General features: G+C 45.2%; 1 protein-coding gene across 1 annotated transcript in view; it reads right to left on the bottom strand.

Annotated features, from left to right (window-relative positions):
* The window catches only part of kmt2d (lysine (K)-specific methyltransferase 2D), an 82443-nt gene extending 60416 nt beyond the window's left edge, over positions 1–22027 (bottom strand). Inside the window, exons 1-30 of the mRNA XM_056298993.1 lie at positions 21957–22027; positions 19553–19635; positions 18492–18603; positions 18159–18361; positions 17856–17965; positions 17590–17752; positions 17338–17509; positions 16820–16934; positions 16445–16623; positions 16032–16342; positions 15775–15894; positions 14768–15633; positions 14469–14582; positions 14240–14353; positions 14018–14122; positions 13750–13931; positions 13321–13485; positions 13019–13128; positions 12804–12848; positions 12495–12683; positions 12218–12388; positions 11975–12097; positions 11722–11843; positions 3703–3829; positions 3507–3593; positions 3338–3406; positions 3068–3226; positions 2849–2918; positions 288–526; positions 69–142 (exon numbers count right to left, since the gene is read on the bottom strand). Coding sequence (XP_056154968.1) covers positions 69–142; positions 288–526; positions 2849–2918; positions 3068–3226; positions 3338–3406; positions 3507–3593; positions 3703–3829; positions 11722–11843; positions 11975–12097; positions 12218–12388; positions 12495–12683; positions 12804–12848; positions 13019–13128; positions 13321–13485; positions 13750–13931; positions 14018–14122; positions 14240–14353; positions 14469–14582; positions 14768–15633; positions 15775–15894; positions 16032–16342; positions 16445–16623; positions 16820–16934; positions 17338–17509; positions 17590–17752; positions 17856–17965; positions 18159–18361; positions 18492–18603; positions 19553–19601 — 4665 coding nt within the window. The 5' untranslated portion in view covers positions 19602–19635; positions 21957–22027. The remainder of the gene's footprint in view (positions 1–68; positions 143–287; positions 527–2848; positions 2919–3067; positions 3227–3337; positions 3407–3506; positions 3594–3702; positions 3830–11721; positions 11844–11974; positions 12098–12217; positions 12389–12494; positions 12684–12803; positions 12849–13018; positions 13129–13320; positions 13486–13749; positions 13932–14017; positions 14123–14239; positions 14354–14468; positions 14583–14767; positions 15634–15774; positions 15895–16031; positions 16343–16444; positions 16624–16819; positions 16935–17337; positions 17510–17589; positions 17753–17855; positions 17966–18158; positions 18362–18491; positions 18604–19552; positions 19636–21956) is intronic.
* Between the last annotated feature and the right edge of the window lie 938 nt (positions 22028–22965).

Genomic DNA, 22965 nt, shown 5'->3' on the forward strand with positions numbered 1-22965 from the left:
CTGTAATATCCAATTTGGTTCGGTGTTTTAAGTTTGGACTAAGACTTCCCCCTGGTAAAGTGACTCACCAGATAAGGAACCTTGTCAGCAGCTGATACCTTCCTCCAAATCTTCATAATCTGTTTACAGCGACTGGCCCAGTCTGTGGCAGAGGAAATGGTGATCATTCATCATTTCTATTAATGATATACAGCCAGACTTTTGATATTATTCCATGTTATCGTACATTTTCATATTCGGAGATACCATCTGAGCCCAATGAAAAATACCAGCTCCCACACACTCACCTGGGTAGTCCTGTTTGAGAGTAGGGAAGTTAGTGTTGGCATAGAGCACAGGGGAAATGGTTGAAAGTTCTCCCAGCTCCTCATCCTTCTCCCAGCGCTGGAGACTACGCTGGTTGTAGGAAAGCCCATCACCCTCTGCCTCCGTGGGGGTGGGTGGAGTGGATGGTGTGGCTGGAGTGGAAGGAGTGGCCCAGGGACTGTCCTCTCCACCTTCTGGACTGAACAGCCCTCCACGCTCACTATGCACACCAGACAGGAGGTTATTCATGATGAAACAAATTGTTGCATATTTGCTTGCTGGAGAATATTCTGAAAGGAGATGCAGTTGGGGCAAGGGAGTATTAAGCATTCTATATGCTTCAACCAAAAAAACTAGTTTGTACAACTCAATGCCTGACCATGCTGAGCAGCATTACCATTCATGCCTTAGCGGCTGAAGTCAAAGGTCAAGTCAAGTCAATGTTATTTGTATAGCCCAATATCAAAAATTAAAAATTTGCCTCAAGGGGCTTTACAGAAATACCATCCTGTCCGTAAACCCTCGCATCAGATAAGGAACAACTCCCTAAAAAAATAAAATAAAAAAAAACCTTTAACGGAGAAAAAAAATAGGAAGAAACATCAGGGAGAGCAACAGAGGAGGGAGGCAAGAAACTGTCCATCATGAGGGGTGGGATTATGAACAAGAAGTCTTGATAATCACAACCCCTAGAGTCAATTAAATGCAGATAAAGCCAAACGCTCAAGGCCAGATGTACTAAGCCTTTTGTGGCTAGTTTGGGTTGCAGATATGATGCATTCTGCCTTAAAAATCATGCATGTTATGCATCAAACAGACGCAAGGGCCTAAATACACAGTTTGCGTGTCAGCAATGAGTCACTGCAAGGTGCGCTTCTCTCCTTTATGTTTGTGTATTTAAGGGAGGATTGCACAAGTAACGGGCAGGGATATTATAAGTGTGATTCATTACATCTGTTGAATTTACTTAAATGCCACACAATTAGCGGGGTCAAATTCTGGGTGAAATTTCTCTGCCTTGAGAGAATAAGTGTAAGTTAGTGTAGATGTATAAAAAGAATGTTGTTGTGATGATTACTTCCTCTAACAACGGAAGGAATAATTGTATCAAGACAGACATAGAGGCCTCGAAGATGCGCCAAGAGAATATTTGCATCAGAAATAACACCAATTTAACTCCCTGGACAAGAAACTGTAAAAGGTACAGACTAAGCAGTCACGCAATAATTATTCTGTTGGGAAGAAAAAAAGATGACTGAGAACCTCCCACACAATGTTCCCACTAGTGAAGCTATTGCTGATATACAATTATGTTACACTGTCTTGCATCTGGATCATTTCAATTGACAGTACTTGCTGCTGCTGCAATCCGCATTTTGTCATGCAGCTGTCCCAGATGCCGAATAGCTGTTACAGTTGCCTTGATTGCACAGGTGGTGCTCTCCTTCACACACAAAATGCAATTAGTAGGTGGTCACATTTGCTGATTGCAGAATTAGCTGAAACTGTAGTAAATTAGATGTTAATTTCATAAAGATTGTGAGCGCACCAACATACTCGCCTCAGGCCACTATTTGCGCTGCGAGTTTCATGTATGTACATCTGGCCCTCAGGGTTTTTCCATTAATGGTGAGCAATGAGCAGTCAACATGGTAGTGGAAGTAGTTGTTTGAAGAATGAACAGATGGAATTTGCAGACCACTTGAAACCCTGCATATTTTCACACATATACTTTTACCCCCATCATGCCGGGGTTGTAATGAGGCCGCTGTGTGCCGCACCATTCTGGTGAGGAGTTGTGTGAATGGTTATTGTTCATGTTTCCATTAGCAGTGGCGCTAAATCAGGACTAGGAAGTCCCTCAGAAATTATGTCATGCAACAGTGTCCATCTACATAACGCATATGCCACATTGGCACTAGCGTCTCCTCCGCTGACTGCGACACAGATGTTGTTTTTTTAAATCTAAAAAGACTTCTCTTTGCAATTTCAGTACATGCTATAAGGTCAGTGCAGGATGTAAAAATGGTGCTGTAGGATATCAAAGACGATTCCTGAGAAAGACACACCACTCTTATGTTTTTGCTGTTCAAAATGAGTGTCTTTCACCGTATCAGATGCGGCGTCACTGGCTGTGATGTGAATGGAAAACCCTATAATTAAATACTGACATGATTAAGCCCTCTCAACGGCACAATTTGTCCACGTTCAGCAAGGTTATCAAACAGTACCGGAAACCCAGAGATGAACACAGTTTGGGGCCATTCCACACCAAACCATTCGCTAACGAAAAAGTCTTTGGAAGGACTCCTTTCTGTGCTCAGAATTTTTCACCTTGCTGTAGAAATGCACCAAGAAGCAAACCTAGCTGATCGCTATGGAAAGTTGGCATAGACTTCAAAATGTTGGATTCGCAAAGTTACAAAAAATTTCTGACGTAGACCACCCCCAAATCTGAACGTCAGCAAAGAGCTTATTTCCGAAATTATGCAACATTTCGAAGATCACTTTGTTTGAAGCATGCAGCAGCCCTTAGTCTTACCGCATGTCAAAAAATGGAGACTGAGAGAGGCCAGGGAAGGCATCCATCATTCCTGCAGAGGGCAGAGACCCTGTTGGAGATTTTCAATGTATAAGTAACATATAATACTTCTCAGAAACTTACTTAAATACTAGACATAAATCTCTGAATCATAATATTGACCTGAATTTTTGAGTAGTAAACATTTTGACAACTTTTATGTTTCCCCTGCATGTGTACCTGAGAGGAGAGGTCTCTGTGGCAGAGTACTGCGGTTGAGTTCTCCCTTACTGCCCTCAAGGATGGGCTTCATGCCTCCCAAAGAGGAGCCCTCTGACACTCCCAGAACTTTCCGGAAGAACTGCTCAGAGTCCTGACTCTCCACCCCTTGTGGAAGATCTGGGAAATAGAAACAACATGAGCAAGTATGAAAACATCCGACATGAAATTCATCCTTCAACTTGATAAACTGCAACATCATAAAAGCAACCATCAGGAAATTACCTGCACTTTTCTCTGTATCAGAGCCTTGTGAGTTGGTTAACACCTGGTCCTTCACAGATGAGGATGGTGTAGAAACTCCTATAAGGAAAAGGAATTTAAATCAAACCAATAGATTCTCAATTGGCTAAAAAGGTCACAGTAATTGGCCCACAGTCCCTTTAAAACAAGCACTCACCTACTCCCTCACCCTGACCCTGGGGTGCGTCACCCCCTTCCTGTTTGAGAGGTAGAGCAACTTCCACCCCCCGATCCTTGGCCTCAGCTAGGGATAGAGGCGCAAAAGTCAACTATATACCATTCGTTTCCACACCTAGTGTAACAAATCACCTGGGAGAGGCTCCATCTGTTGCAGGTCAAGTTAGAAGTCTTACCCTCAGGGACAGAAGGTCTAACCCCTAGCAGTGAAGGTCGGGAAGAGCATGTTCCTGGTCTCTGTGTTGGGTGCACCATGACAGCTTTCTTACTCAAATCCATGAGTGTCTTTCCAAAGAAAGCTTCCTGCAGTGGCATGGAAAGATATCAAATATTTGTCTTTATGCATGCTCAATAATCCATATAAGAAAATCACAGAAAATTGAATCAGTTCATCTGGACACAACGTTTATTGAGAGAAACGTTTCATCACTCATCTAAGTGATCTCTTCAGTCTCAACTGACTACAGGTGTCCCACCCTTATAAACAATACAGTGGTATCTGATCTCATCATCAACCGCTTCTCCGGGATAGGGTCGTGGTGGCAGCTAAGTAGGGCACTCCAGACGTCCCTCTTCCCAGCAACGCCCTCCAGCTCCTCCTAGGGGATTCCCGAGGCGTTCCCAGGCCAGATTGGACATGTAGTCCCTCCAGCGAGTTCTGGGTCTACCACGGGGTCTCCTCGCAGTTGGACATGCCCAGTAAACCTCCAAAGGAAGGCGCCCAGGAGGCATCCTAATCAGATGCCCAAACCACCTCAACTGGCTCCTTTCGATACGAAAGAGCAGCGGCTGTACTCCGAGCTCCCTCCGGATGTCCAAGCTCCTCACCCTATCTCTAAGGCTGAGCCCAGACACCCTACGGAGGAAACTAATTTCAGCCGCTTGTATCCGCAATCTCACCCTTTCGGTCATTACCCAAAGCTCGTGACCATAGGTGAGGGTTGGAATGAAGATTGACTGGTAAATTGAGAGCTTTGCCTTCAGGCTCAGCTCCCTCTTGACCACAACGGTCCAGTACAATGTCCGCATTACTGCTGATGCTGCACCAATTCGCCTGTCAATCTCCCGCTCCATCCTACCCTCACTCGTGAACAAGACCCCGAGATACTTGAACTTCTTCACTTGAGGCAACAACTCATCCCCAACCTGGAGGGAGCAATCCACCATTTTCCAGTTGAGAACCATGGCCTCAGAATTGGAGGTGCTGACTCTCATCCCAGCCATTTCACACTCAGCTGCAAACTCTGATGAAGCCAACAAAACCACATCATCCACAAAGAGCAGAGATGCAATTCTGAGGTTCCCAAAAAGGACACACTCCTCACCTTGGCTGCGCCTTGAGATCCTGTCCATGAATATTACAAACAGAATCAGGGACAAGGGACAACCTTGGCTGAGGCAACAATTCATCTCCAACCGGAGGGAGCAATCCACCATTTTCTGGTGGAGAACCATGACCTCAGCCTTAGAGGTGCTGACTCTCATCTAAGGCTGTCACGATCATGAAATTTTATGCCCCTTTTCCACTTTAAGGTACCGGCTCAACTCGACTCAACTCGCTTCTGTGTTGTTTTCCATTACCATAACAGTATCCCCTCAGTTTAGCTGGTCATCATAGTGAGGCCATTTTTTTCAATTTCAAAATGTACTTTAAGATAACTCTGCTTCGACTGCCTCAGTATTTAAAAATGCCGGTTGATATCCCATGTGCACATTGATGACGCAATGATGCAAAGTGATGCGTTTCTCTGACCAGTCAGAGGTCTGGATTGATTTTGGTACCCGCTCCAGTTTTTTTTGGAACCTCGACAAAAGTGGTACCAGCAAAGTGGTAAGAGTTACAAAAATGCCAGTACTTTCCAATAATGGAAAACGAAAAAAGGGCAAGTCGAGTGGAGCCGGTACCATGTAGTGGAGAAGGGGGATTAGTTGACGATTAATTGTCATACAAAGAATCACAATTAATGATTTGTCTTTTTATTTTATTTGCCCCCCCCCCTTTTCTCTTCAATTGTACCATCCCCCTCTGCTCCACCCCCTCTGCTAATCCAGGGAGGGCTGCAGACTACCACATGCTTCCTCTGATACATTTCTTTGGCTATATACCATATTACACTGTCTGTTAACATGCACCATCTGGTACTGTCACATTTATATTTAGACACTCGTCCAAAAGCTTCAGGAACAGCCAATTGCGGGTATGGAACTACAGCGGTGGCTGTCTTTCCAAGTTCGGCAAATTGGGTGGGGTGATGGATCCATAGATGTTTGTTTTTTTTTATTTGTGGTATTAGCGCTTTTGACTGCCATCTTTTTGCTGCAAATCCGACAAATCGCCCCCTCCAAGTTACTGGGCTCTCCTTTTTCCATTTAGCTTAAAACCAAAATGTGCCTATAGTGGTGCTGTGGTGTTTGGCTTTTCAACTATATGTCCATGATATTAATGTCAACAGATGCTCGTTGAAATGCAGAGTCGTCGATTATTATAGAATAAGCATCTCAAGATAAACAGTTTGTTGGCGCCTAGCGCCAACTTGGCACTAATTCACCACTCATGTGCCAGGGGCACAACAAGATGACGTCATTAAAAGAGCGCCATTCAAACAACGAACAGTGGAAAACGACATGGAAATACTGATGGAAATATGACATTTCTGTTTGTTTCATCCAGCTGTTTTTATACAAATGAATGGAAATGATTCTAACGATTATGCAAAATAATCGTGGTCAGGTCAAATGTGCCATTAAACCATCGCAGAAGGGGCACAACAAGATGATGTCATTAAAACAGCACCAGTCAAACAACAAACAGTGGAAAATGACGTGGAAATAGTGATGGAAATATGATATTTCTGTTAGTTTCATCCAGCTGTTTTTATACAAATGGGTGGAAATTATTCTAACGATTATGCAAAATAATCGTGGTCAGGTCAAATGTGCCATTAAACCATCGCAGAAGGGGCGCAACAAGATGATGTCATTAAAACAGCGCCAGTCAAACAACAAACAGTGGAAAATGACGTGGAAATAGTGATGGAAATATATTTCTGTTAGTTTCATCCAGCTGTTTTTATACAAATGAGTGGAAATGATTCTAACGATTTTGCAAAATGATCGCGGTCAGGTCAAATAATCGCGATCAGGCGATTATGTAATAATTGTGACAGCCCTACTATCATCCCGGCCACTTCACACTCAGCTGCAAACCGCCCGAGTGTCTGCTGGAGGTCGTTTTCTGATGAAGCAAACAAAACCACATCATCTGCGAAGAGCAGAGATGCAGTTCTGAGGTTCCCAAAATGGACACAGTCCTCACCATGGCTGCTCCTGGAGATCCTGTTCATGAATATCACAAACAGAACAACCTTGGCGGTGTCTGACACCCATTGAAAACGTGTTTGACTTTGTGCCGAGAATGCGGACACAGCTCTCACTTTGGCTATACAAGGACCGGATTGCTTGTAGCAACTGCCCTGGTACCCCATACTCCCGCAGTACCCCCCACAGAGTACCCCAGGGTAGACGGTTGTAAGCCTTCTCCAAGTCCACAAAACACATGTAGAACTGGCTGGTCAAACTCCCATCCCCCCTCAGCACTTCCGCAAAGGTAAAGAGTTGGTCCATTGTTCCACGGCCAGGACGGAATCCGCATTCTTCCTCCTGGATCTGAGGTTCGACAATCGGTCGGAGCCTCCTTTCCAGCACTCTAGAGTAGACTTTCCCAGGGAGGCTGAGCAGTGTGATGCCCCGATAATTGGAGCACACCCTCCGGTCCCCCTTTTTAAATATGGGAACCACCATCCCAGTCTGCCACTCCACAGGTACTGTCCCTGACCTCCCTCCACGACACTGAAGAGGTGTGTCAGCCATGACAGCCCAACAATGTCTAGGGCCTTCAGCATCTCAGGACGAATCTCATCCACACCAGGCGCCTTGCCACCGAGGAGCTTCTTAACTACCTCAGAGACCTCTGCCAGGGATATGGGTGGGGCTTCCCCCGAGTCTTCAGACTCTACCTCTTCCACTGAGGACGTGTTAGCTGGGTTCAGAAGCTCCGCAGTGTGTTCTTTCCACTGCCCAACATCCCCCGTCTGGGTCAGCAGTTCCCTTCCCTGGCTGAACACAGCCTGAGTCAAGCCCTGCTTCCCCTTACTGAGTCGCCGAATGGTTTGCCAGAACCTCCTTGAGGCCAACCAAAAGTCCTCCTCCATGGCCTCGCTGAACTCCTCCCACACCAAAGTTTTTGCTTCCACAACCGCCGAAGCTGCAGCTCTGGCTTCCAGCACCTGTCTGCTGCTCCAAGAGACCCATGGGCCAACCAAGCCCGAAAGGCCTCCTCCTTCAGCCGGACAGCTTCCCTCACCGCTGGTGTCCACCAGCGGGTTTCTTAGGTTGCCACCTCGACAGGCACCGATGACCCAATAACCACAGCTCCTACCTGCTGCATCTGCAATAGAGGCTTTGAATATGGCCCAATCAGACTCCATGTCCCCAGCCTCCCTCGGGATACACGAGAACTTCTTCCGGAGGTGGGAGTTGAAGACCTCATGAACAGGGGCCTCCGCCAGATGTTCCCAGTTCACCCTCATTTCACGTTTGGGTTTGCCAGGTCTGTCTGGCAGCCTTCCCCGCCATCTGATCCAACTCACCACCAGGTGGTGATCACTTGACAGCACTGCACCTCTCTTCACCTGAGTGTCCAAAACTTACAGCCGCAGAGCTGATGATACGACCACAAAGTCTATCATCGATCTTCGGCCTAAGGTGTTCTGGTACCAAGTACACTTATGAACTACCTTATGTTCGAACATGGTGTTTGTTATGGCCAATCCATGACTTGCACAGAAGTCAAATGACAAGGCACCACTCAGGTTCCGATGAGAGGCCATTCGTTCCAATCATGCCCCTCCAGGTTTCTCCATCGTTGCCCATGTGAGCGTTGAAGTCCCCCAGCAGAATTATAGAGTCCCCAGGCGGAACCCTATCCAGGACACCACCCAGAGACTCCCAAGAAGGCCGGATACTCCAAACTGCTATTCGGTGCATAAGCACACACAACAGTCAGAGCCTTCCCCCCCAGTGACTCGCAGTCGTATAGAGGTGACCCTCTCAGTCCCCAGGGAGAACTCCAACATGGCGGCGCTCAACTGGGGACTTGTATCCCCACACCCACCCGGTGCCCGTCACCTTGGCCAACTCCGGAAAAGTAAAGAGTCCAGCCCCTCTCCAGGAATTTGGCACCAAAGCCCATGCTATGTGTGGAGGTGAGCCCAACTATATCTAGTTGGTACCGCTGCACCTCCCGCACCAGCTCAGGCTCCTTTCCTGCCTGAGAGGTGACATCCCACGTCCTGAGGAGCAGTCTGCGATACCGGGAGTCGGCACACCCAAGTTCCCACCTTTGCCTGCCGCCTGGCCTGCATTGCACCCAACCCCAATGCTTATCTCTGCGGGTGGTGGGTCCATAGGGTGGTGGCTCCGTGTAGTTTTTTCAGACTGGGCCCGACCAGGCCCCATTGGCCAAGGCCCGGCGCCAGGGGCTTGCCGGCGAGCTCCCTTCCCAGGTCTGGCTCCAGGAGAGGGCCCCGGTATCCTTTTTCTGGGCAAGGTGCTGTGGCTCTGCTGTTGTAAATTCATTGGGTTTCTTGGGAATTGCTCTTAGTCTGGCCCCTCCCCTGGGACCAATTTACCTTAGGAGACCCTACCAGGAGCTACTGGCCCCGACAGCACAGCTCCCAGGATCACCGGGACACCCAAACCCCTCCACCACGTTAAGGTAGCGATTCTCAGAGGGGTACAGTGGCATAACGACCAAAAATAACGATTGGTTTCATATGCAAATTGCCATGACCATTAACTAGAGTTACAATGGCAATGTGTATTATTCACAGGGAATTAGGTAATAGCTGCAATCACAGCGTTGTAAGATGGTGACAGATGTACACTTAGCCCCCCGGTTCAGATGGTTGTTCCCTCTTCACATAGATGGCCTCTTTGACTCCCAATTCAAACCAGCGTTCCTCCCCATTAAGAATGTGCCTCATGCTTGAAAGAGTGTCCACTGGCCTGTAGATTGGTGTAAACTGCGGAGCCCTGGCAGGAAGCTTTAGCTCTTCTGTGTTGTGCCATGCTCTTGGCCAGCATTTTTTTTGGTTTCGGGCCCCATTCTTATGGAATAACCTGCCTGCTGCTGTCAGACAATCAGTCTGTTGAGTGCTTTAAATCTAAACTTAAAACTCATCGTTGTGCTTTAGCCTACAATTAGTTGCCTTTAAGTTGACTGTTTCACAACCTGTACTGCATGGCGAGTCGGTTTCTGTCTCAATGAATTTATCAAGCACTGTTCTGCCGATGAGATTATAGCATATAGATTATTGATTATTGCAAACTGTTCTTTCATGTCTTCTCTCTCTCTGATTGATGTCTTCTCCTTTCTCTTCTTGTGTGTGTGAATGGTGTGATGCGAGTCGTCCCTTGTGTGCACGTGCAGCCTGTCCTCCTCCCAGGTCTCCATGGTGATGGTGGTCGCCACCTGGACACTGCTTGGCATCCCCATCATCAAATTTTAATATATTATATAAATCGATATAATTTTGTTATCCTGTTTCAATGTTATATCCTTCTCTCACTCACACATCCATCCATTATCCATCCACCCATCATCCAAACCGCTTGCTGGAGTCTATGCCTGCAGTCACTGGGCGGCAGGCAGGGAGACACCCTAGACAGGCCATCACAGGGCCAACACACACATTCACACCTAGGGACAATTTAGTACAGCCAATTCACCTAACCGACGTGTCTTTGGACTGTGGGAGGAAACCGCAGCACCCGGAGGAAACCCACGCAGATAAAGGGAGAACATCCAAACTCCACACAGAGGACGACCCGGGACAACCCCCAAGGTTGGACTACCCTGGGGCTCGAGCTCAGGACCTTCTTGCTGTGAGGCAACCGCGCTAACCACTGCGCCACCGTGCCACATATAATCAAAGGAAACCTTTTGATAAAAAGAGTTTCATTATATTGGAAAAAAACCCAAACAAACTTGACATTCATTGTGCAAGGACTCAGACATGATGTTTTTTTTTGTTTGTTTTTTTTTTTTTTTTTTGTCTACATGGTGACAGTGACTGTCGCCTGGCTCAGGTTCTGGGCTGTTCCGGTGACGTCTGGACACTGATTGGCATCCTCCTCATCATATTCTTCATATATCTTATAATTCTGTTATCCTCTTTCAATGTTGTATTCTGTAAATTGTTTAAACACACATCCATTGCACGTTGTCTGTCTTGGGAGAGATCCCTCCTGTTGTTCTTCCTGAGGTTTCTTCCTATTTCTTCTCCCTGTTAAAGGGATTTTTTTTAGGGAGTTGTTCCTTATCCGATGCAAGGGTCTAAGGACAGGGTGTTGTGTTGCTGTAAAGTCCCCTGAGGCAAATTTGTAATTTGTGATATTGGACTACACAAATAAAATTGACTTGACTTCCCCGATATACAAGTCACGGCAATCCTCCCGGCACTCAACAACGTACATTATATTACTCTGTTTGTGCCAGGGGACCCAATCCTTGGGATGGACCAATTTCTGGCGCGGCGTATTTTGGGGGTTTGGAAAATATGTGTCCAAACAGACACTGGCCAAGAAAACCGCGCAACACAGAAGAGCTAACGCGTCAGGCCAGGACTCCACAGTCTACACCTATCCACAGGCCAGTGGCCACTTTTTCAAGGATGAGGATGTGCACATCCTTCATAGGGACGCTGGTTTGAATGGGGAGTCAAAGAGGCTATCTATGTGAAGAGGGAGCGACCATCCCTGAACTGGGGGGGGGGGGGGGGTACATGAGTACATCTGTCGCCATCTTACAATGCTGTGATTGCAACTATTCCTCCATCCTCTGTGAATAGTACACATGGCCATTGCAACTCTAGTTAATGGTCACGGCTATTTGAATATGAAACCGATTGTTGTTTTTGGTCGTTATGCCACTGTATTGTTTATAAGGGTGGGGATACCTGCAGTCAGTTGAGATTGAAGAGGTCACTTAAATGAGTGATGCAACGTTTCTCTCAATAAACTTTGTGTCCAGATGAACTGATTCAACTTTCTGTGATATCAAATATTAGAGTTGTATCAGTAACACCATAGATATTACAATAGTTTTAGGCATGGAACATTGAGAGACCACACACCTGAAGATAAGCAGGAAACATGTCCTCAAGTTTGCTCTTCTTCCTTCCCCGCCGTTTCTTGGCCTGTTCCTCCCCCTCAGCTGGTTTGGGATCCATGATGTTATCTGTGTCAGGGTGGGGTCCTATAGTCAAAGACATTTAATGTCTGTAACATTTAAGTGATTCACAGGGGACTAATCCACAAAGACTTTATATAAAAGGAAAAAAAAAAACTTATTCCATGCAGTATTACATCAAGTCTGCTGTCAATTACCTTCCTCAATGGTTCTCTCTAATGGCTGTCCATCTAAAGTGGTCTCTCCAGCCAGCTGTGCAAAAAATCCTTTCTTCATCCGTGTATGACACTTCCTCTGCCTAACCATAAAGCCCCCAATCCCTAGAAGACATTTAGGAAGAAAAGGGGGGGGGGTCAGTTTACCTTGTCAAATTCCTAAGTTGTAACACACACACACACACACACAAACAAACACACACACATACATACATACACACACACCAGGTCTATAGGGTTTCCTCTTTCTTTTTTTGCCATCGTCCGTCTCTTCAGCCCCCCCTTTGAGACCCTCACAGTCAACCATGCCTTCAGCAACTCCCTCTGCACCCATCTCCCGTTCAGGGCTCCCTGGGTTCTCATTCTTGGGCTCACACTCCATGGGTTCTCCACAGGCTAGACACAAAAGGTCAACACTGAAGTCAATGAATCCAATTCAGTTAAAAAATGCAAGATGTCAGAAAAGTGTTTGTAAAGTGATCAATAAAAATAAGGCACTTACCTTTGCCCTCATCTCCATCTCCTTCTCCCTCCTTCAACTCAATGCCATCAGACCCGCCTTCACCACACAGGGTTCCCAGACGGGAGCGGCGCTGCCGTCTCTTGTGCAGGGGAGACATAGAGATGCTTCGTAGCAGGGACATACCTGACTCAGTCAGCCAAACACCCTCCAGCCGGTAAAACTGGGGCTCTGTAATGAGCAGGGCATTTGAAAATCTGAATGATTTACAGCACCACACACATAGGTAACGGTTCTTGTTGTTTTCCCCATTAGATTGAGATATAAAACATGACTGCAGACTCCACTAACCTGGCTCTTTGATCTTTATTGAAGCCATAATGGCTGACTCCACTACTGTAAAAAAAGGCAAAAGCAAGAGTGAGGGATCAAGTCACGAGTAAGGATTATACATTGTACAAGATTGTACTTTTACAATTAAAGCCGTTAAAAAAAAATGGATTAGAACGGTGCAAATGCTTCTTTCTTTTTCCTCCCTGGGTACCAAGGTATGTTCCATGACTTACCTACAGGTTTGGGAACATAGGGTGTGCACGATGTGCAGGCAAAACCCTCATCAGATGCCTGCTCAACTTCATCCTCTGTGTACAGACTCTCACACACAGCATGCACCCATCTGCATGTACGCACACACACACATTTACACAATGATACACATATTTTAACTAATCACCCCACATATCAAAGATGTTATAGTGATAATTCTTGATATGATTTTTACATAAACAATCCATACCCCTATGGTCTTCATTGGCTAAAATCAAATGAATGCCCATTCATTGCTGTGTTTTTAATTAACAATACTCACCTATCACAGTGCTGGCACTGTAGCAACAGTTCTTCCTCCATGAAGTTCTCTTTGCAAACAGGACAGGTGACCAGGCTGGCACAGGGGCCACAATGGGTGTAGTTGTTCTGCCACTCACAGTGGAACCCCGGTGACTTGGAACCACACTGTATACAACACACACACCTGCACACAAGCAGTGAAACCAAATATAAATGCATGCACAGGTATGGATCGGAATTTGAAAGTTACTAAAAGGTGACCAGTCTGCTACAGTAGATTTTTGTTTCTACAGTAACAAGAGACAGAAAACAGGGCCGCTGAGTCAATGATGCAGAACTGAAGCGTGTACAGTTTTTACATAATATGCAAATGGAACAGACTCCATTTCCATTTGACCCCATTCAAATCTAAAAGTAAGACAAAGCATTATGGTCCATGTCTTTTCACCATTTGCACTTCCAGCCGCCTTTTGGTACAGTATGCAGGGGTGGGTCCAGGCAGTACGTATGGTAACTGACGTCGCAGTCATCACAAAGCAGCAGGCGAGACGGGTCCGATGCTTTCCCACACATCTCACAAACGATACATTCCAAACACCGCCAGCCTTTACGGAGCATCATCTTTGTGATCTGTAGAGAAGAGACAGCTTTTTATCAATCTGGAATTTACAAGTTTGAGCTCATGGCAACATTGAAGAGGAAAGGATGATGCTTACTTTGCTGTTCACGCAGTAAGGGTGGTAACACTGTGCACACTGAGCGCAAGCTAACAACTGCCCCTCAACACCCTTTCCAAAACTGCCACACACAACACACATGTCCTGACAGAGAGAGCAAGAGAGGAAGAGAAAGAGATTCAGTTTGCTTGAAAGAAATACACAGCCACTAAGTAAATGCCACAGGGTAACTAGAAATGCCAAAGTAAAGGAAAACTGTACCTGGAGCAAGACAAACTTATCAGTGTTTGAGAAGAGCACCACTGTATTCTGCATGGTGTCATCCTCCTCCTCCTCTTCCTCCTTACTTAATCCAGTGTCTGAGGTCATGCTTAACTGTGTGTTTGTGTGTATATTTGGGGGGATAAACAGAGACATGAAAATGATATAATTTAGTAGACGACAACAACAACAACAGCAAAAACAACATCTTAAATTATTTTCAGCTCACCAAGAACGCGTCGATGCAGGAGGCCATTGCTTTCAGACGTGATCTTCCGCCACGACCCCTCCCTCCACCACCCCCTCGGGGCCGCCTTTTCCCAGGGAAACTGCTGCTCCGCCCCTGAATTGCAAAGAAAGTCATTTCACTATCTTGGCATATTACTTGCAGTGGCTTGGCCTGAGAGTGACCTTTAAATTTTGCCTATAGTAAAGAGCATGTGTATTATATAGAAGGACAGAAGGCATGTTGCAATGTCAGAGGTTAAGAAAAGTTGTAGCGAGACAGCCTGATAAATATGACCTTACATGTTTGACCCGTGAGCGGCCTGGTGATCCTCTCCGCTTCACCTTCTCTCCATCACCCTTGAGGGGTTCAAAGGGCAAGGAGTCATCAGTCTCGGTTAGCAGGGAGTCTGCACGTGAGCGGCTAGCAGGTCCAAGGCCCAATTCTGAAGAGAGGTGAGGGTCGGGCTCTGCCGGGGAGCCCAGGAAACCGCTGCTGCTCTCATCTCCGTGGCTCATGTTGGACATGTCATCTAGCAGTAGCTCTGCCTTGACCTCCTGCTCCTGACAGTCAAGCGACTCCTGTTTGATCCTCACCTCCTCATTCTGCCCCTCAGCCTTTACCTGTTCATCCTCTTCTTCCTCATCCTCTTCCTCCTCATCAGAGTGAGTGAGAAGCCTGCATTTCAAGTCTACAACAGAAGGGGCCTCCTGTGTGTCTGCTGACAGAGAGTCCAGAGGGGGATTAGGACATGGAGATCCTTGGCCCTGACATGGAGCCTGCTCTTCCTGGTCAACCTCGTCCATCTCTGTGAGCATAGGCTCCACTTCTTGTATGGAAGCAGGAGGAATTGGTAACTTTGGTGAAACCTGGCTGGAGGTGTCAGTAGCAAGTATGCCTTGAGAACTGCTTTTTAATAACTTCTGTAATGTTTTCTGCTCAGCTAATGACTTGACCTCCTGCTTCTCGTCCTCGTCCTCCTCCTCCTCCATCTTTTCATTGCTCTGTTGTGACACTGGTGTTCGTTCTTCCTCAGAAGCTTTAGAATGGGTCTCTACCATGGAGTCCCGCTGAGGGCTTGCCTGGTCCAGCTGGCAGGGGGCCTCCTGTGTGCCCTCTTGAACAGCAGGTAAACAAAAGTCCCTCTGTTCTGTTGCTCCACATTCTTCTATTGGGGCGAAGGAATGTAGGGTAATTAGTGTTTTTACTCATAAATGTGTCATTGGATACACTATCATCAAGAAATTAACAACTGCCCCATGTTCTTTTCAAAAAGATATGCAATCTATATAATGGCTTCTGTGTTTACCTGCAGACTCTGGTATCGCAGCGGGCACCTCTGAAAGGCAGTCTTTTATGACTAGCTGTGGCTCTGCCTCCATGGTGCTCTCCTCAACCTCTATCGTCTCAACAACTTCATCATCAAACCCTAGACCCAAAACAGACCAGTTAACTTACACCAATACCAACATATAAACAACAGCAATCAAATTCTCTCTCTAGCTGAGAGTGTTGCCATTTGGTTCTGTAGGCCATGTTTTGTGTTGTCTGCAACCTATCACTCACCCAGCTCCATGGGTGTCTCTTCATCTGCCATAGCCTCGGCTTTGGCTATCGAAACCTCTTCTGTTGTGTCTGTCTGTCCCACTATCCCCTCTGACACATCTGTCTGCTCTACAGTCACCTTGCTGGCCCCTGCTTGGATTGTCATTACCCTCAACTCTGCGCGTCCCTCAGTCTCGTCAGACGCCTCCACAGTTTGCAACCCAGCTGAGTCTGTTTGAGTGACAGTCTGCTGCTGAGCATCCTTACAAAGCAAGCAGGTGAGTTTTTCCTCTGCAAGTTCTGCTGATGATGCACATTCACTGTGCACCCACCTACGTTGAGGACAGAAAATGGAGATAGGACATCAAAGCCTATACCATCAAACCCGCCATCAACCACAAATACTTCCCACTGAGGTGGTGTATAGGCCTTACCTGTGGCATGTGCTGCAGCAATGCAGGATAACAGATGGGTTGGTAGCTTTGCTGCAGACGGCACACACAGAGCTGCGGCGATGCTGGCAGCCCTCACACACAGCATAGTTGTCAAACCACTGGGCCGAGCCTGGCAGTACCAGCCCGCGTACACCACATCCTGTACAAACACGACACCTCTGCCATAGGACAAGGACATGAAGATCAAAGGTTATCCAAACACCAGGTGAGCACATCTCATCAGCTGACTTTCACATTGGAGAAAAGTATTTTTTTAACTGAAGAGTTAATTTTAAAATAAAAGTTATAGCTATAAACTATTAATAATATCCTATTAATACTATTAATAATAGGGTAAATGACACAAAGACTTACTCTGCATTTCCATGGGTCAGAAGGAAGCGATTCCATAGCTGGCTGTAGACAGAAGGTGTGGTAGCCCTTATCACAGGCATCACATACCAGCATCTTTGAGTCTTCTCCTGGTTGCCTGAAAAATACAATTAAAAACTGAATAATGTTACACAATCTAACCAGCCCTGTGATGGCCTGGCGGCCTGTCCAGGGTGTCTCCCTGCCTGCAGCTTGATGACTGCTGGGATAGGCTCCAGCATCCCCGCAACCCTGACAGCAGGACAAGCAGTTTGGATAATGGATGGGATGGATGGATGGATATAAAATAAGATGTTTTTCTGTTGATCAAATGCGATTTCAATGGCGGTAAAGAGTCCCTCCGCACCATTTTGAATTTCTTTTTAACAAACCCCACATAAAATCTGTCCAAAAGAAAAGAAAAAAACACTCCTTCAAAAACAACAAAGCAAATACAGTGCAAAATCTTAAATATAGTATTAGTTTCTTCTCAATGGGGAAAATAAGGAGATTGGACTCACCTGCATGTCTGGCACACTTTACACTCCGGGCACTGCCATCCTGCCCGCTGGATGGGTGTGGCCCCAATCTCCAGACAGGCAGCATGATAGTGCTGGCCACAACCCGTACAGAACAGCAGGTCCTGGAGCTCCCCCGCTGAGTCACACACTGCACACCAGGCATCCCCGCCTGCTGTACAACACAAATAATGCGATGTAAGATAAATCCACAAGTCAGGATGATGTTTTGGTAAAAGTCTCTGGTCTCCTTACCCAACTCCTCTGCCTTGACAATGTGCTCTGGACAGAGGAGGGCCAGCCGCTTCATGGACTGGAAGGAACCACTTGCTGCTGAGCAGGGAAAGTGGTAGAACCGTGAGCAGCCATCAGCATGGCATTGAATGGTCGCACCAAGCCTTTTGCAGTATTCACAAAGCTGAAACAAACCAAAGGTTACAAGTGAGTTTTCATCAGGGAGGTCTAAACATATTCCCAATAGCCCTATTCATGCAGTCTTCTTTTTATGGACAGACTCTTACCCGCTGTGTCCCTGAGATAACAGCCTTGTCCACATTCTCCAGCTCTTCATTCTCCAACCGTTTTACTCCCTTTGACCAAACCGCACACCAGTGATGGACCCAACAACCCCCTGTTCACAATAAAATATACCATTCCTCATCCTGCCACACCATCTGTATTACCCCAAACCAAATTGAATGATCAACTCCAGAGCTAAAGTACTGTGTTTTAAATTGCTGAGATCTGAAATATGAGCAGTTTCTTATGCCACTCTTTGTTGTGCACAGGGAAAATACAATCAATGACAATGTTTGGAGCCCAACCTGAGTCATCAAAAAGCGCAGCGAGACAGGAGGAGTCGGAAAACCCGATGGAAGACAGGTCATCATTCCCAGGCCCTGGCAGTGAGGAAGCTGAGGGCTCCAGGGTCAGCTGCTTGGAAGATGGCCCAAAACGTTGGAGTTCCCCCTGTCCATGCAGGCTGCGCTCCACACAATTGCAGAGGGCACAGGCCCTTACAATCTCCCTGTGCAACCATTGACAAAACAGCATAAATACTAGAAGCAAGTGGGTTTTCTGATGTTTAAAACAATATGTAGTTTACTCAGGGACAGACAAACGCATATTAACGTCCCTGGTCTTATTGAGATACTTACACAGGAGTCCTGGAAGCGTCAACAGTAGCATCAGGCACATCCTTGGCAGCAAGAGAGGCCACACACTCTCCCTCAGTGGACAGAGGCTGTTTTGCTGGGGCACTGTCATCAGCTGGAAAAGGAGGGAAATTTAAAGCATACAGCTGAAAACAAACTAGTAAACAAAATAAACCATGGAGCAAAAAGAATCTGTTGTTAACAAAAGCGTAGGTTTTTTTTATACTTAGTAATTTTCCATGGGAAAGTACAACAATAAATCTCACTATCCGATCTCCCTCTCTTACATCTTATCGTGGTGTCTTGCCCTCACACTCCTCTGTCTACTTAAGTTCCAATACACTTCCAAGATGCTTCATGTTTGCCATCATCTCCCTTTCCATTGTTTTCTATTGCCTGCTATTTTTAACACTTCCCTCCAACAAACTATTTCAGATTGGACTACTGCAACTCACTGTTGTATCATCTCCAATCTATCAACAGCAATCTACACTCAAAACTCATCTGCCAGGGCCCTACCATATACCAGGTCCTGACAGCAGATCTCTCCAATTCTTAAAACTTCAACCATCAAATCCAGGATAAATTCCAAATTCTTAGTATTGACCTACAAGGCTCTAAATGCCCTAACTCTTCCATTGCTGATCCTTTACATATGTGTACCACCAACCTATAGTATATAGGTACACATACATAAATATACAATTATCCTTGAAAACTCATCTAACAAAGAAAAGTTCTCCTGTATGAAAACAAAACAATCCTCTTGCATTCTCACTTAACACTTCTCACTTCAAATTTTGTAGGAATGTACCCTTAAGGGCAAACAGCAGAAGGTATTCTCATTATGTCACTATTGAACGTGATGCTCATGAGCATGCTAATCATGGATAAAGAGAGGCGACTGGAAAAACAGCAAAGGTGGCATCATCCTGGGAGCTCAATTTGTTGAGCATGTACTGTGTAGACTCACAGCACCCTGAATTCAAATCCACCATCCTACCAAACAATGCATAAAACGTCAAAAATATATCTTAAATATTAAAAATGAAAAAACGGAATACCTGTTGGTTCAGAGTCATTCTCTTCGCAGTTTGATTTCTGCTCGTCCATCCCCTCTAATGATTTTGACCTCCTTGAGAGAGATCTGCAGCATGATAGAATGAGAAGAATACACTTTAATAGTTGTAAAAAGTACCTCTGTGATGCAAACAGTAAAGCCATATGCTTTCTTCTGACCGTTATGCAACTGATCTGTAACATACATCATTGCTGTATGTTGGCTATCAGAGCGCAAAAAAAGGAATGAAGGACAAAGAGTATCGAACATATCAATTCTAGAATTATATTTTAGCTATACAGCTCAACGAATGTGGGGATATAGTTAAAATGCCAATCACTCCAACAGCATCATCCATACGTCTCTGTAAAAAGCTGAGGCAATTTCGTACAATCTGCCTTAGCCACACAAAACTATGCACTGACGTCCACACAAGCCGGCGACTTTTTTATACAATGCATTTAGCCAAACTACCAACGAAATATGGCTTTTATAACATCAATTTAGTTCATTTCCTTTCGACGAGGTATTCTTGGTTTCGCTCATGTAGAGCGAGTTTACTCGAAAACTCATGAAAATAGCGCGAGGTTTATAGCACAGGGAACGCTTAGAAATATCTCCAACAACTTAAATATTTGTTTACCCAGTAATTCATAATCCAGACCGGTACAAATACTATTGGGATAGAAAAAAAGTCTAAACTAAAACGTTGTTTTCATAAATAACACAATCATAAAACGGAATACACAAAGAAAACACAACTTCCGTATAAAGAACTTCCCGTTGCAGCGGTGCGGATTTCGTCCTGAAACCATGCCATTTACAACATAGTTCCGCTAGCAGTCAAGCTATTAACAAATACCGTTTGTAAGACAATAAAGGGGTCGGGGGGACTCTAGCCCCCACCCAACAACCAAAAATATAAATTATCCTTATAATTATTACTATTATAACTATAATTGCCACGGCACTACATATATTTTTGTATGTCAATTCAGAGAAAATCGGCAACATTTTAAAGGAACTATTACAAGATTTAAGAATTCCCAAACTACTATCTTACATTCAAGGCCTGGGGCATCTCCAACAGTATTTATTAACAAGCGAGGCACTTCAAGTTATAACAACAGAGAACCAGCATTGCAATTTCTCAGGCCATCTGAAGCCTTTTAATTGCTATATTGACAATTAACTTTATGGATGTGTAGTGTTTGCAGATCTGAAGCATAATTTATGCCATTATCCCCAGTAAACCGGCGTGTGCTGTCACAAACATTCCCTATAATTTATAATATAGTTTCAATGCAGTGGCCCTCTGGGTTTTATTACAGAACCACAGGTTCGACCAGGAGGACGGATGCACTGTCTCCAGTGATGGGAAATCTAAAAAAAGATCAATAAAATAGCTAAAACTGTCCCGACAAAGATTGAAGGGGAAAAAAAGAAGCTTTGATATGACTGTTCACGACAGACCTTGTGGAAGATAACCATTACTGACCAGACTATCACAACAGAACAAATTTTCGGGTATACATTATTCCAACAAATTATTTAACTTAAAATATGTTTAGCATTGAGTCATAGCAAGCTGCGTTTAGAGAACCACACCATGAGTATATTTAGTACCTAATGTTAATAGCTTAACGCCAAGAGATGGGTACACAGGCTTTCTGATTAAGCTAAATATCTTCTTGATAACGTGCAGGGCGGCTCCAACAGTAAATGCACCGATGAAAACAAAACACGCATATAATACCTGTTAAGAGGCCTAGCTATACAACCAAGTCAAGTAATATAACACATCAGCAGTGCCTGTACTTTGTACTATCAAAACGAAGTTGGTAAAATGGAAATCTCAAGTGCAGGGTAAATGATAGCTACTGACATCAGAAAGTGGCACAAATTAACGGTTACTGTATTCATTTGTGCTGGTCAATGTTGGCCAAACCATCGGAGTGTTTGCTCCAATTAGTTAAATTGCAAATGAAACAACAATACCTAAACTAAATCATTGGAAACACTGGCTCCACCGTCCAGTGTAAACACGGACTTCAAAGGATTGGTTCTGTTCCAGGGGATAGTCAGTTCCCATTCACTAGTGACAAGCTGGTAGCGAAATGCTAACCGCTAAATTTAGTAACACAATAGTACTGAAATGTCCCAAGAGTGAAGAAATATGACAGCTTAAAATGGTATGACGAACCAAAGACCGAACTAAAGTCAACCAACTAATGCATAAAATATTGCCAGCCCCGGAGTTAGCGATGTGGTAGTTAGTTGTCCAGCAAGTAGACAAAACCAATTATGTGTTGGCTAAATGTTAGCCTAGCTAACATTACCCAGTTTAAGGTCAGGGCGATGTGTGTTAAGAAGTTTAAAGGAGACATAAATAAAGAAAAGCAACCCACCTTACAAATAAAACGTCGAGCCCTCATACATCAGCACAACCCAACCAACCGCACAGCGTCCCAAGATGTTGATGGATGTCTCATTTTTTTTTACCGGACCAACGTAGTAGGTAGCCGGCTTGATGGAGAGTGGGGGAAGTGCACGGAGAATATCAGGCTGAGCAGTGTGGCTAGGTCCTCAACTTGCTGCGTATCGTCAAATGGCCCAATTCCGCTGCAGAGGTCTTTCACGCAAAAACAAGTTCCAAAGCCGAAATATCCCCAGTGAATGTGTTCTCCGGCGTGATTCAGGGAGTCTCACAAAACTACCTGGCTCTCAAAGCAACGCTGTTTGCTCGGGAGACTAGCTCGAAGGCTGACTAGCTAGCTAGCATCTACTCTGTTCTGGAATCTCGCTGGCGAGGTCGTTAAAGCTGCTACAAGTTTACACAAAATCGTGCAACCGACAGTCCTCCCGGAAACTTAGTTGACATAACAATAAATATGTTTTCAAAGGTTTGAGGCGCTTCCGGATACGTATCTAGCTAGATTTTGCAGCTCAACTTTGCGATGGTTACCCTTGTGTGGGTCACCATCATCATTTCACTTGGCAGAACTGCGTTGCCTCTGCAAACAAGAGTGTTCCGCTAAGAGGCTAATCTCGCTAGCTGATAACAACTACGTCAAATATTAATTTATGCATACCCGCGCTGCAAAAATTGTGTTTTATAACAAGCTACCGGTAAATCGGTGTTCTGTGTTAGCTTAAATATTGGCCCGAGTGACAATGTGTAACGCTGATGATTTAGCACTCCGCTGATTTAGCGTTAAATCTGTTGAACGCGGACCAGTGAAATATGGTGGGAGTATTAGATATTAGGTCATTAGATTTTCGGGACCAGGGAAGCCATTTTTTTCATTAGATTATAATGATTTTTAGACCAATAAGCTACCTCAGCATGCGTATTGATGAATGCATTCATCCTGACATTCGAAGCTGCACTGGAGTTTTAAGAAGTCACTTACACTT

This window comes from Lampris incognitus, chromosome 2 (assembly GCF_029633865.1).
Source record: "Lampris incognitus isolate fLamInc1 chromosome 2, fLamInc1.hap2, whole genome shotgun sequence".
Taxonomy (NCBI): Eukaryota; Metazoa; Chordata; class Actinopteri; order Lampriformes; family Lampridae; genus Lampris; species Lampris incognitus.